Below are 15,351 nucleotides of genomic sequence, written 5' to 3'. Positions count from 1 at the left end.
CTCAAGTGCCTTTCAGCACTAGAAGCGAGGGCCGTATTTAGGGCAATCCTAGCTGCATCTAGACGAGCGAGCGAAGTGGGGAAGGGATTGTTTTTGTGACTTGCTTATGGAATGAAAGTCTTTCTCTAAGTTGATTATGTCTATTTGCTTTTCGCGTTTAAGGCATGAGGATAGTTGAATGAGTTTACCCCTCATGACTGTCTTATGAGCCCCCCATAAAGTGCTAGGAGATATGTCCGGGGAGTTGAGGTGGAAATATTTCTTTAGATCTTTTTCGAGCATAGAGCAATGTACAGGATTGGAAAGGAGACTCCCTAAGGCGCCACTGAGGGGTACTAGCTTGGTTTAGGAAACCTGTGATTTTGAGAGACTAGGGAGTGGTCCGACCAGCGGACTTCGTTTATGGTGGCCTGAGATGCTAAGCGGATATCTGACGAGTGAAGGAAAATGTGGTCAATGCAGGCATACGTTCTGTGAGGTGCAGAAAAATGGGTGTAGTCCTTCGCTGTTGGGTGTAATTCCCTACAAGAGTCTCTCATGCCCATTGAGTGAAAGAGCCGTGCAATGCTGAGGCTCTGTTTGGGGGGGGGGGGGGGGGGCGGTCTTTTTAGGTGGATTTTGTTTGAGACGATTTATCTAGCATATGATCAAAGGCGACATTAGAATCGCCTCCCATGACCACTTTACCTTCAAGATGAGGAGAGAGAGAGAGGGGTTAACATAGAGGGGAAAAAGGAGGTCTGGCATTTATTTGTGGCATAGTATATGAGGGAGAAAAGTGTCCCATTTATAAATCCTTTAACTAGAAGGCATCTCCCCTCGCTGTCCCTGACAATCTGGGAAAGAGTAAATGGGGTGTGTTTGGAAATGAGGATGGCTACTTCCTTCTTTTTTTTTTTTTTTTTTTTGTCATCCGCATTAGCTAGAAAGAAGGTGGGGTAATTTTGGTGTTGAAAGGTAGGGTTAAAGCTTTTCGGGAAATGGGTTTCTTGGATTAGAATGATGTCTAGCTTCTTAGAGTGACAACTATGGAAGGCTTTACGCCTTTTCATTGGAGAATTCAGGCCCTGAGTATTGTGGGGTGCTATTTTGAGGGACGGGTGGATGGGATTTTTGTCAGCCATGGTGTAAATGCAAATAGATGCTAGCATTTCTCACCTGATCTGTGAGGAGAGGAGCATCGAGCAGAGGTAGATGAAGCGAGCTCCGTATCCTAGTAGAGGTAATTCGGTAAGCTCTCCTTGAAGGCACCTGGAGGAGTGAAGAAATAAAAACCTAGGGGGGAAGAAGGAAGGCCAGAGAGGAAGAAATAGGAAAAGGAGGTAGAGAGAGAACAAGTCCAAAATAAGAAATATCCTGGACTGTCTGTCAACAGGGTTGGGCGGCCAAGACCTGCTCCAAAGCCCTATAGCATGTAGGGATCGGTTAGAGGGCAACCCTAAAAGGGGTTGCATTCCCGGTGTGTCACCATGAGAGAGGAAACCCTCAAGGTCACAACAGGTGGAGTGGCAAGTGGTCCCGCTCCGGCCGCAAGGCACCATACGCAAATAGAAACGGGGAGGCCCCAGAAGACAATAAGCATTTGCCGGTCCAGCAAAACAATAGAACAAATTAATTAAACCCCAGTCTCCTCAGCTGAGACCGGGAAAGTAACATTTAAACCATAGAAAGGCAACAGTGCTGTGGAGAGTAGGGGGAGAGGGAAGGGGTAGGGATGAGTTGGGGAGTGGGAAGGGATGGGTAGAATATTTGAGGAGAGGGAGGTGTGGCAGTCTTTTCGATCTTGGCTCCTGAAGAAAAAAAAATATATATATTTTGGTTGGGACTAGGTGGGTGTAGGAGGAGTCTCAACCCCATCAAGGAATCCGGCAGAAGTGAATGGTTGGGATCAAGCCCTTAAGGGACGGCGGGTCAAGGTGCTTATCTTGGTGGAATGGAGTCGCAGTGTCTCTTTAGCTGTTTCACCCACAGTGGGGTAAGAGGGCTATTCGTCGGGGGCCTCTTGGATTAGCTTGGGCGGGTCTCCATCTGGTGAGGGATGATTTCCCGGGTGATGAACCCTAGTTGGAGAAGTAAGCGTTTGCCGTTTTGAAAATTTGTGATGTTGTAGGATTTCTCTTTGTACTGGAATTGCAGGCGGAAGGGGAAAGCCCATCTGTATTTGATGATCTTCTGAGAGAGAATGTCAAGCAGAGGTCTTGGGGATCTCCTTTTCTGAATTGTGCAGGGGAGATATCCGCAAAGATTTGAATTATATTTCCATGCAAGGAAATGTTATCTTTATTGCGAGATCTCTTCATAATCTCATCTTTGACCCCATAGAAATGAGGATTGACCACGATATCCCGAGGGAGGCCATCTTGGCGAGGAGGTTGCAGAACTCTGTGTGCTCAGTCTAATTCTAGCCTATGATCCGGGATGATTTCTTTTATTAAGGCTTTGACAGTGTCATGAACATCAATATTGTATTCAGGAATGCCTCTGATACAGAAGTTGTAACGTCTGCTTCTATTCTCCAAATCTTCTATTTTGGTTTGAGCAGTTTCAAGTTGGTCCTGCAATGTCTGGATGCAAGAGGTATTCTGATTCGTTTGTGCGGTAGAATCATCAACTGCTTGCTCAATTGCATCCATTCTGGCCCCCAGGCTCTGAATGTCTGCTTTGATTGAGGATGTGATCTGTATCGCATTTTGTGCAGCAGCCAGCATGTCAGAAAAGTTGTTTAATAGCTGCGCCATTTCAGGGGATAGTTAGGCTGTATGGGAGAGGCCTGTAATGAATCGGGCATGCTGCTGATTGTGTTAATCGGGGAAGAATATAGATTGCCTGCCTGCATTCTGCCCAGGAGTGACTCTGAGGCAGGAGAAGAGAAGGGGTTCTGGATGTTGCTCACAAAAAAAGGAGCATTTAAAGGAGGGTCTGCTGTGCTGGGTTTATTAGTGGTGTCTCCAAATGGATTCATTGTGGCTGCCATCTTGGAAGGCTCAGGGGAGACGAGGCCGAAGTTCAGTTGCCGGTTAACGTCCCTTTTAGGAAGTGGTCCTGACATACAGGCGGGTGCCCTGGGTTATCCGGAGGTCGGTAGGGGTCTCACTGACGGGGTCCACTAGTGATAGCCGGATTTAGGCGCCTTGGAGGACTGGAGCGGTGTGGAGCTCCCGGCTAGCATGGCTTTCTAGAAGTCCCACACATGAGCACTCTCGTAAGACCCATTTTATATATCAAGGATCTAAACCGTCACTTGAAATATCCGTTCCTTCCGCATGGAGCCAATCCGATCGGTTTTCTCCATTCTACAAGGAGGAGAGTTTTTGGTGATTTTTGTGCCAATTTTTCCGGCTCATCAGAAATTTCTATGCTTCGAGGTAGAAAATCATCATCTTCCGTTTGTGGCTCTGCCTTTCAGTCTAGCCACCACACCTCGAGTGTTCACAAAGATCCTGGCCCCTCCTTTAGCCAGGCTAAGGGCTCATGTGATAACATTTCTAGCCTACCTAGACGATCTGCTCTTAGTAGATCAGTCAGTCACCTGTCTAAACCAAAGTTTAGTCTCAGCCGTGAGGTACCTAGAATTCCTAGGCTGGATTCTCAACCTAGAAAAATCCTCCTTAAAACCATCAAAGAGATTGCAGTACTTGGGGCTGATCATGGATACCGTTCAAAAGAAGGTATTCTTACCCCAGTGAAGGATCAGTCCCATAAAGGAACTGATTCGGCTTGTCAAAACAAAGAAATTCTTCCATTCGGCTTTGCATGAAATTGTTAGGAAAGATGGTTGCCTCCTTCGAGGCTGTTCCTTATGCGCAGTTTCATTCAAGACTGCTGCAAAACAGTATTCTGTTGCTTTGGAACAATAAGGTCCAGGCTTTGGAATTTCCAATGCTCTTATTCCCCAAGCTGCGTCAGAGCCTCAATTGGTGGTTGATATCCAGCAACCTTCAACAGGGGGAAATCCTTTCTACCAGTATCCTGGAAAGTGGTAACAACAGATGCCAGCATTCTAGGCTAGGGAGCAGTCTTGTAAGAGACCTCTGTCCAGGAGTAGGGGGTCCAAGTCAGAAAGGACCTTGCCTATCAATATTCTAGAAATTTGGGCAGTTTGTCTGGCCCTAGAGGCCTATATGCTCAGATTACGAAATTGTCCTGTCAGGATTCAATCCGACAATGCCATGGCTGTGGCCTACATCAATCACCAAGGGGACACGAGAAGTCATGCATCCCAAAAAGAGGTGAATCATGTTCTATCTTGGGCAGAAAGCAACATTCTTTGCCTATCAGCGATTTTTCATTCTAGGGATAGAAATTTGGCAGGCAGACTACTTGAGTCACCAAAAATTGTTTCCGGGAGAATGGTCCCTTTTCCCCGACATCTGTCGATATGTCAAAGATGGGGTGTTCCGGACGTGGATCTGTTCGCGTCCAGATTCAACAACAAGGTCGACAACTTTAAGGCCGAAGGATCCACTGGCATGCGGAACAGACGCCTTGGTCTTTAAGATTCCTGACCCCTAAAACAATTCTCATGGTTGCAGTGACATCTGCACGTAGAATCAGTGAAATACAGGCATTATCAATCAAGGAGCCCTTTATAACAGTGGTCATCAACCCTGTCCTCAGGGCCCACTAACAGGCCAGGTTTGCAAGATAACTGAAATACATCACAAGGGAAATAATTTGCTGCTCAGCGATTGCAGTATTCTAGTCTGCATCTCCCCAAGGTAATTCATAAAACCTGGCCTGTTAGTGGGCCCTGAGGACAGGGTTGATGGCCACTGCTTTAAAATATGTCTCCTGGACAGGATAGTGCTGAGGACAGATCCAGCCTTCCTAACTAAGGTGTCTTTGGTTTTCACCGCACATAGATCATACTCCCTACTTTGTCCCCATGCCTTCCATACTCTGGAAGTCAGAAGGTGCCTCCTAAAGTATTTGTAAGTTACAAAAAATCTCATAGTCATCTTCTCTGTCTTATTGGAATGAAGTCACAAAGGGGCATAAAGCTTCCAAAAGTATCCTAGAAAGGTGGTTGAAGCAGGCTATTAAAGAAGTGTACATGTCCTCAGGGTTAGAAGCTCAGGAGGATATATTGACTCACTCTACACAGGCAGTGATGGCTTTGTGAGCAGAGAGGGCAGGGGCATCACCAGAGCAGATTTTACATGCATGAAAACTGAACAGTGTAAGCATCCTCCTCTTAGGTGCCTCTTCTGTGCTCCTGCCCCCCCCCCCCCCCCCCCTGCTATGGGGGCACCCGAGTCACAGCTCTGTGTGTCTATTCAGACACGGAGCTGTGGTTTGGCCCTTCCCCCTCCCCTCTTTCTCCTAATAAACTGACTTTGACAGCAGCGGGAGCTATTGCTGTGTCTCAGCCAATCTGCAGGGAGGGTCCTGGACACTCGTGGGCAGAGATGGGACGGAGGGGTTACTGCACACAGAAGGCTTTTAATCTTAATGCATAGAATGTCTTCTGACTTTGCAACCCCTTTATCTTATTTTACCAACAGTACAGTATCTAATATGTTCAACAACTTTTATATTTAACAAATCGTCTTGTGCTTGATTTGATTTTGTTTTATTTAAAGCAGGGTGGGACTTGAATGTAATCTGTCAGAAACCAATCTCTGTAGGTTTGGATTTTTACGACACCAATGAACATGAAAACGTTCCACAAATAACTCATATAAAATTTGTATTAAATCGAAGAGATAAATTGTGGACAGCCAAGTAATGGGTTTGATTTATTTAATGCAGTATTGCAAAACAAACACGTATTATATTGCAGCTTACCAATCATTACATGTGATGGGCTGCATGCAACAAAACAAAACAAATGCAGCCATCGCAGCTAATGTTGGGTAAGCTGCAATATTTTACCTTGTTAATTTTGAGCTGATCACTTTAAGATCTGACCTGTGACATGTCAGTGGGGTCGTTGTGCAAGATATTTTCTAATCACTGTTCTAAAATATTGTGGAGAAGACTAGTAAATTGAGAGTAACAGTTGTCACTAATTTTTTTTTTTTTTTTTTTTTGGCCTCCAGGGAGGAGGTTGAGAAGCGTTTTGAAGGAAAGTTGAAGAAGAACATGTCTGGTTGTCTGTATGAGATGGTTAGTCGTGTCATGAAGGCACTTGTAAACCGCAAAATCACTGTACCTGGAAACTTTCAAGGGTGAGTCATTTGAAAAATGGTGTGTTCATGCACGGTTGCAAAAAAAAAAAAAAAAGTTTTGGTGCAGTATTTCTTGTCCACTGAGACAGGACACTTCCTTCAGGGGGTGAACACTGAACACAGAAGACCTGAAGGCCCATCTACTCTAACTCTGCCCTTAAGGCCCCTTTCACATGTTCGGACCGTATGTCCATATTTCAGCCATCCGTTGTCGGATGAAATGCAGAAATATATGCATCCCTATGGGGATTCTGCAGACTAAGTAAAATTCTATTTTTCTATCCGTCTGTAGAGCGGATCGGATGTGCACGGACAAGACCGTCCGTGTTCATCCGATCCCACCATAGGGGAGAGCGGAGATCTGACAGTGTGCAGGGACTGCCCTGTCATCCGCCGTCTCCGCGGGGATCAACAGAGTGATCCCTGCTGAGCAAGCGGATGTTCACGGGACGGATCATCATGGATCCATCCCGTGTGAAAGGGGCCTAACAGTCATGCCTCAGTGGAGGTTGTATGCTTTTGCCTCACCTCCGCAGGGGACATTTTTTTTTCTTTCTTCTCAGGACATTTTCCTTGTCAAAATATTTTATTATGTATTCAAAGGTAAATTATACAAGTGTACAATATAATCTGTTATCAATCAAATTAATGAAGCTCAGTTATATTCTCAGGACATTTTCAATACATGATGGGTTATCGCCAAGAATTTTAACCACTTCAGTACTGGGCACTTTCACCCCCTTCCTTCCCAGGCCAATTTTCAGCTTTCAGCGCTCTTGCACTTTCAATAAGAATTGCGCAGTCATGCAACACTGTACCCAAATGAAATTTTTATCGCTTTGTGTGAGCTTTCTTTTTTCGTGGTATTTATTCACAAATCAGTTTTTTTATTTTTTTGCAATATAAGCGAAAACAAACGGAAATTTTGAAAAAATATTTTCTACATTCTGTTTTCAAAGAAATCCAATAAAATCTAATTTTGTCATAAATTTAAGCAAAAATTTATTCTGCTACGTCTGTGTATAATTGGTTTGTGTGATCACGGACATGTATACACAGATGATCACGGACATATGTGTTTGCAGATGATTACTGGGACATATGATTTTACTGTTACATATGTGGGGGACATTGTGTGTTTACATGTGTGGGGACACGGGGCCGGTGAAAAGTGTAAAAAGCTGTAAAATCAGCTCATACTTGATGATCACCGGCTGGCTGCAATGATCTGCTCTCCTCTCCTCACTGACAACTATCACCTAGCAACCAGCTCTTTATTTACATGACATGAAGGCTGTGATTGGTCACGGCCGTCATGTGATCAGGAGGGCCAATCACAGAGCCCTCCTGCCGATTGGAGATGCGCTGTTTCTGGGTGACACAAGTGCATCGGGATCGTGCCATTGGGCGGACACCCACGTGCGCGATCCCCCTCCTTCTGAGGAACGTTCCTGAACGTCCACTCAGGAGGAAGTGCCCACTTGGCTGTATATGTGCAGTGGCCAGGGTGGGAGGTGGTTAATAAGATGCTATAGTGGGTCTCTACACAGCAGCTATTTGCATCAGCTAATCCTTGAAAAAGCCCTGGAAACAATTTCTGGTCATGGTTCGGTCCCATTACAGTATATCTTAGACCCAAGGTCCCTGATCTCTGCTTTTAAGGTGCTTTCCAAAACTTTGGGTACTGTCAGAGTCCTCTCAGTTTTTTAGAGCAGTGGTACAACTCTGGTGTACCCGGTCCCAGTCCCTAGTGTCTCCTTATATCTCCACTAAAAGTACTGCATTGGGTGCTTTCCTGACCTGTGGGTAGTGGTCATTTAGTGGCCAAGAGCTACCGAAAATGTTACAGCAGTAATGCATCCTTCTGTGTAACCCAGTCTCTCTATTTTCCTGTGACATTTAGTTCAAGAAATAGTGATGGCACCCTAGTTTGTTGCTTTTGACCATTGACAGACCTGGGTCCGTTCGACAAAAGAGCGCACTCAATATTAGGAGCAGTGGTCCCGTCAGTCTCTGGTAATATCTTTAGTATTTTTGTTTTCATTAGATGATTAATTTTTTCGTGGTCATGATGTGTCCAAATCTCTGACCACTGACACTAGATAAGTTAGAATTAGGGGTGTGACGGAACGTCACAGATTCGTGATCCGAGTGGGTCACCCCGTTCTGATCGGCACAAGCCGTGATCCGCTGAGCGCTCCGCGGTCTCGGCCTTAGGAAAGGCCGTGGCTTCGGCCTACTTCCGAAGCGGCGGCCTTCTTGGTGTACCCGTCGGCGTTTACAATGTGATCGCTCCATCCAATGACTGAGCGATCACATGTAAACTTGTCCTAATGACGCTGGTTCCTCTCACCTCCGTGTACAGATCTGTACAGTGGAGGGGAGAAATCGGATGGAAGCAGCGCTGTGGGCTGCATCTGTAGTGCCCACAGCGCTGCTCTGTGACAAATGCAGTCACAGCCATCCCCTCAATACCCTGCCAATACTCTGCAATTCCCTGCAATGCAGTACTCTGCAATGCAATACCCAGCAATACACTACCAATACTCTGCAATGCCCTACCAATGCTCTGCAATACCCTGCCAATGCTCTGCAACTGATCACTGTATTGGTGTCGCTCCTCCCCAAAAAGTATCACTTATGGTCCTATTTGTCCACCACAATGTGGCAGTCCGACTAAAAACCACTGACATTACCAGTAAAAAAAAAGTCCCTAAATCTATCCCCTACATTGTAGACGCTATAACTTTTGCTCAAGCCAATCAATATACGCTTATTGGGATTTTTTTTTAACCACTTTAGCCCCGGACCAATTTTCAGCCTAAGGACCAGAGGTCTTTTTACAATTTCGCACTGCTTTAACTGGTAATTGCGCTGTCATGCAATGTTGTACCCAAACGAAATTTGCGTCCTTTTCCTCCCACAAATAGAGCTTTCTTTTGATGGTATTTGATTGCCTCTGCGATTTTTTTATTTTTTGCGATATAAATGGAAAAAGACCGAAAATTTTGAGAAAAATATATTTTCTACTTTTTGTTATAAGAAAAATCGAATAAACTCAATTTTAGTCATACATTTAGGGAAAAATTTATTCAGCCATATGTCTTTAGTAAACAAAATGTCAAGCGTATATTTATTGGTTTGCGCAAAAGTTATAGCTTCTACAAACTAGAGTATGTTTTCTGTAATTTACACAGCTTTTAATTTATGACTGCCTATCTCATTTCTTGAGGCGCTGAAATGGCAGGGCAGTACAACCACCTACCCCCCAATGACCCCATTTTGGAAAGTAGACACCCCCAAGGAAATTGCTGAGGAGCATGTTGAGCCCACTGAATATTTTTATTTTATTTTTTTGTCCCAAGTGATTGAATAATGACACAAAAAAAAAAAAAAATTACAAAAACTTGTCACTAAATGATATATTGCTCACACATGCCATAGTTATATGTGGAATTGCACCCCAAAATATATATTCTGCTGCTTCTCCTGAGTACGGGGATACCACATATATGGGACTTTTTGGGAGTCTAGCTGCGTACGGCACCCCGAAAACCAATCACTGCCTTCAGGATTTCTAAGGGTGCAAATTTTTGATTTCACTCCTCACTACCTATCAGTTTCGAAGGCCATAAAATGCCAAAATAACACAAACCCCCCCCCCCAAATGACCTCATTTTGGAAAGTAGACACCCCAAGCTATTTACTGAGAGGCATGTTGAGTCCCTGAAATATTTTATATTTTGCCACAAGTTGCAGGAATATTACAATATATATATATATATATAATAATAATAATAATAATAAATTTTATTTATAATGCACTTTCCATCAAAAGACCTCAAAGTGCTACATAATTACAATAAAAACAAACAAACCGCTTAATTTACAAAACATTTGCTAAAAAGAAAAGTCTTCAACCCCTTTTTAAAATTTTCAGTAGACTGAGAAACCCTCAGACTATCAGGCAAAGCATTCCACAGACGTGGGGCAGCAGCACAAAAGGCCCTATCTCCCATGGTTTTCAACCTCGTTTTTGGAACCTCTAAACAATTCAAATTAGTTGAGCGAAGAGAACGCGGTAGATTTTGCAATCTAAGAAGTTCCTTAAGATAAGGTGGAGCTTGTCCATGTATGCATTGATGCACAAGAAGAGAGACCTTATACTCAATCCTTGTAGAGACCGGCAGCCAATGAAGAGATTTTAAAATTGGAGTGATATGCTCATGCTTCCGCACTCTCATTAGGATCCTCGCTGCAGAGTTTTGAACGTATTGCAACCTCTGCATGCTCTTTCTCGGAATCCCAATGAGAAGTGCGTTGCAATAATCCAGCCTGGAGGAGACAAAGGCATGAATCAATCTTTCAGCATCGGAAAAAGAAAGGATAGGACGAAGTTTAGAGATATTACGAAGGTGGTAGAAAGAAGTCTTGCATACTTGATTTATATGAGCTTCAAAAGTGAGTTGGGAATCCATTTTTACACCAAGATTAGTGACAACAGACGAAACTGGAATTTTAGAGCCTGAAAAGGCAATACTTGTTATCAGCGATGATTTAATCTGGTTAGATGTTCCAATCATAATAAACTCAGTTTTGGAGCTATTTAGTTGCAAGAAATGTTGTTCCATCCACTCCTTTATCTCCTCCAGACAGGCGGTAAGGACTGATAGGGGTGACTGCACTGAAGGAGTTTCAGCTGCAGCTTTTACATAAAGCTGTGTATCATCAGCATAACAATGGAAAGAAATATTATAACGATTTATAATATGGCCCAAGGGAGTAAGATATAGAATAAATAAAATCGGGCCAAGCACTGACCCTTGGGGAACTCCGCAGGTAACCATATGCGGTTTAGATTTAAAATGACCCAATGTAGTTTGTTCAATCCTATCTGTAAGATATGACTCGAACCAACTGAAGGCTAAATTTTTTAGTCCAACATTATCACGAAGACTATCTAAAAGAATGCCATGATCGACAGTGTCGAACGCAGCTGACAAATCCAACATAATAAGTAAAGACGGAGAACCGGCATCAGATGACATAAGAAGATCATTTGTAACCCGAACAAGAGCGGTCTCCGTACTATGAGCAAAACGAAAGCCTGATTGAAATTTTTCAAAAAGGCTGTTATGCTTATATATATTTATATATTTATATATTTTTTTTTTCCCACAAAGTTGTCACTAAATGATATATTGCTCACACATGCTATGGGCATAGTCAAATTACACCCCAAAATAAATTCTGCTGCTTCTCCCGAGTACGGGGATACTACATGTGGGGGACTTTTTGGGGGCCTAGCCACGTACGGGACCCCGAAAACCAAGCACTGCCTTCCGGATTTAAATATAAAACGCTACCAAAAAAAACTGTTAGCGATCGCAGGGATCAGGCCTGACTGTGTGAACGCTGCAGTTATGTGTTTAGTGTTTTGTAAGTGACAGCGATCGATCGATACTGCACTTGGGTGGGCTGGGCGGAGGGGCAAAACGCAGGTGCTAGCAGGTATCATGGCTGATCCCGCTAACAATGCATTTTTTTGGAACCCTAAACTGCTGGGGACGCTAGTATAGATCTGATCAGATATTGATCTGTTCAGATTCTATACCACTACGGGAGGTGTATGCTTTGCGCGTGGGTGTTAGCGGTACTGGTACTAGCCTAGCGCTGCCTGGGGCGACTCAGACCCTGACCCTAAAACCTAATTGATATCACCCACCAGGTGATCAGGAAGTTAAACCTATTGGGTAATAAATGGTGGGTGCCCTGATGCTATAAAAAGCAAACTAACTAACCAGAGTCACCCGTAACACTTATATGGTGATCACTGGTGAAAGGGTTAACTAGAGGCAATCAGAGGGTTTACATTTTTATTAGGTAGTATATGGGGGTCCCTGGCGCTATATAAAAACCTGACGGGGAATCAAAATAACTAACTGGCTAACCAGCGTCACCAGTGACACTTATACAGTGATCGCTGGTGACAGGGTTAACTAGGGGCAATCAGGGGGTTAAAACCATCATTGGGTAGTATATGGGGGTACCTAGCGCTATAAAAACCTGGCGGTGAACCTAAAAAAAAATAACTAGCTACCTAGCGACACTAGTGACACTAATGCAGCGATCAGAAAAATGATCGCTTAGTGACACTGGCAAAAGGGGGTGAAAGGGTTAACTCTAAGGGCAATCAGGGGGTTAAACCTTTTATTGGGGGGTAGGGGGCTACCCTGGACCTAACACTAACTGCCCTGACACTTTTTTTTACTTTTACAACTGACACTGAATGCAGTGATCAGTAAATAAATGATCACTGGAATCAGTGACACTGTGACTGGGAGGGAGGGGGGGCAATCGGGGTGGGGGGGGGGGGGGAGGCTTGTGTGCCTGTGTGTTAGTTAGTGTCAGTGTAGTGTTTGGTGCACTTACTTTTAGTCTTCTCCTCGTAGTCTGGTCAAAAAGACCGCCCTGAGGAGAATGACATCACTTCCTCCCTGCCTGTGTATACAATACACAGTGGGAGGAAGCTTCTCATTCGCCAGGAGTGATCGAGAGGGGATGGCCAGAAACCAACGGCCATTCCCTCATCCCAGGTTGCTCCGCATCCAGCGGGAGGGGGGTCCGATCGGACCCCCCACCCGCTGGAAAGCAAGCACGTACATGTACGTGCTTGTGCCTGTACATGCCATTGTGATGACGTACAATGGCATGCGGCGGTCGTTAAGTGATTAACCAAACATATATGGAAGAATACATATTGGCCTAAACTGATTTTTTTTTTTTTTTGGATATGTATTATAGCACAAATTAAAACCGCAAAGGTGATCAAACACCACCAAAAGAAAGCTCTATTTGTGGGGAAAAAATGATATACATTTTTGTTTGGGTACAACGTCCCATGACCGCGCAATTGTAAGTTAAAGTGATGCAGTGCTGTATAGCAAAAAATGGCCTGGTTAATAAAGGGGTAAATATTTCTGGGGCTGAAGTGGTTAAATGTCTTCCTGTACCTTTAGAAGATGCTCATTCAAAGATTCTGCTGCCAGAAATTTTGAGATTCTTCAAGGTTCTTTATACACACAAGGACTTCTTTCTGCAGCAAATTGGACTAGGGCAATGAACAACCAACACAATCCTTCTTTCCCAGAGTGTACCTCATTAACCACTTGCTTACTGGGGACTTAAACACCCTTCCTGCCCAGACCAATTTTCAGCTTTCGGTGCTCTCACACTTTGACAATTACTCAGTCATGCAACACTGTACCCAAATGAATTTTTTGTCCTTTTTTTTCCCACAAATAGAGCTTTCTTTTGGTGGTATTTGATCACCTCTGGGGTTTTTATTTTTTGCGCTATAAATGAAAAAAGACCGAAAATTTTGAAAAAAAAAACGCATATTTCTTTGTTTCTGTGACAAAATTATGCAAATTATTAATTTTTCTTCATAACTTTTGGCCACAATTTATACTGCGACATATCTTTGGTAAAAATAACCCAAATTAGTGGATATTTGGTCTTTGTGAAAGTTAGAGAGTCTACAAGCTGTGGTGTGAATCGCACAAAATTGATCACATCTGATGTACTGGTGGCCTATCTCGCTTCTTGTGACCCGAACAAGCCAGGAAAGTACAAATACCCCCCAAATGACCCCTTTTTGGAAAGTAGACATTCCAAGGTATTTAGTAAGAGGCATAGTGAGCTTTTTGATGTTGTCATTTTTTTCCCACAATTCTTTGCAAAATTAAGATTTCCCAAGGCGTCTTTCAGGACAGCACCTGAGAGATAGCGACTCCACCCTCCTCGTTAGGAAACACCTTCTTCCTCCAGACTTTAAAGGGAGGCGCCTCCCTACCACACATCAGTTTTTGTGTTTCCTCCGGCCCGGAGGGAACACCTTTTGGGAGGGAGTCTGTTTCTCTTAGGTGTTCCTGAGGGACTAGGCTTCTTTCCCTTTTTTTCCTCCTTTAGAGACCCGCTGTCCTCCCGACCTACCCACGCCTCGTCAGCGGTAGCAAGCGGGCTCCTCTTCCCCTCTTGTGCTCGGAGAGAGCCGAAGACTCGGTGGCCCGCACGTTCGTAGGCGCGGCGGCGTGCGTGTGCCGCCGCCATGGTTTTTTCGGCGGTCGCGCCGGAAGTGACAGAGCGGGTCATCGGGTCAGCTGAAACGTCGTTTCCGGCGTGGACGCAGGGGGGAGGAGGGAGGACAGGTGCTGGTGCCTATTTCCGCTTCCGGTCCGGTGCAGCTGCACGGCGTGACTCCGGAGGCGGCGTTTAGCCACAAGTGGATCTCTGCACAGCTGTTATGGAAGATTCAGCGTCTGCAGCGGTGGGGACAGGCACAGGCACCAGCAAAGCCCAGGTAAGAGGCAGCAGTTAAAGTCTGCCTTTCTTTTTCTATTTCCTGGCGTTTGGTCTCGCTCTCTCCTTTTTTTCCCCCCTGGTGGCAAGGGGCCTGTCTGGGCACTAGAAGCTGACTGGTTTCTTCTCAGTGCACCTGTGTGGTGATCCCTATCAAAGCTGAGACTGGGTCTCACTAAGGGTTCCCTGTTTTTTTTTCCTTTTTTGTCTTTTTCTTCATAGGCTAAGAGCTCTGACCCAAAGAAAAGATGTCCTTCTTGCAGGGCCAAGCTGGGAGAAAATTGGAAGAAAACCTTATGCAGTCCCTGCATTACTTCTTTAGTTAAGGAGGAATCTGCCTCTGTATGTGAGGATCTGGTGGCCTCTGTAAAGAAGGAGCTGTACGCCACGATCCAGAATTTTCGTGACTCACTAGCAAACCCGGCTGCTAGTCAGCCTTCCACTTCAGAGACTTCCCAGGGGTCTCTCTCAATCCCGGTGTTAGAATCTCTGCCTGAAGACCCTTCAGATAGGGAAAAGCAGTCCACTGCTCTTTCCGTTAAAGATTCGGAAGAGGAGTTGGAGGATTCTGAGGTAGCCCCCTCTAAATTCAAACTGTCCCTTGAAGAGGTCGATGGGCTCCTTAAAGCCATTCATGCTACGCTTGGTTTAAGTGAGGAGAAAAAGGAATTATCACTCCATGACCGCATGTATGCTGGGTTGGATGAGCCTAAGGGCCGAACATTCCCAGTTCATCCGGTTATCTCTGAGGCCATTAGGAAAGAATGGCAGGATCCAGAGAAAAAGCCCTTTTTCTCCAAAGCCCACAAAAGGCGTTTTC

The 15,351-nt window shown here is 44.6% G+C and overlaps 1 protein-coding gene across 1 annotated transcript in view; it reads left to right on the top strand.

The window, feature by feature from the left end:
- Positions 1 to 15,351, top strand: part of SSRP1 (structure specific recognition protein 1) — a 196,805-nt gene that overhangs the window by 82,727 nt on the left and 98,727 nt on the right. The window contains 1 exon segment of the mRNA XM_077493187.1: positions 6,042 to 6,170. Coding sequence (XP_077349313.1) covers positions 6,042 to 6,170 — 129 coding nt within the window.

This window comes from Lithobates pipiens, unplaced genomic scaffold (assembly GCF_037356315.1).
Source record: "Lithobates pipiens isolate NorthernLeopardFrog02 unplaced genomic scaffold, aLitPip1_a1.2 Scaffold_19, whole genome shotgun sequence".
NCBI classification, from domain to species: domain Eukaryota; kingdom Metazoa; phylum Chordata; class Amphibia; order Anura; family Ranidae; genus Lithobates; species Lithobates pipiens.
The sequence above is the reverse complement of the archived record's forward strand: the minus strand, read 5'-3'. Positions and strand labels throughout refer to the sequence as shown.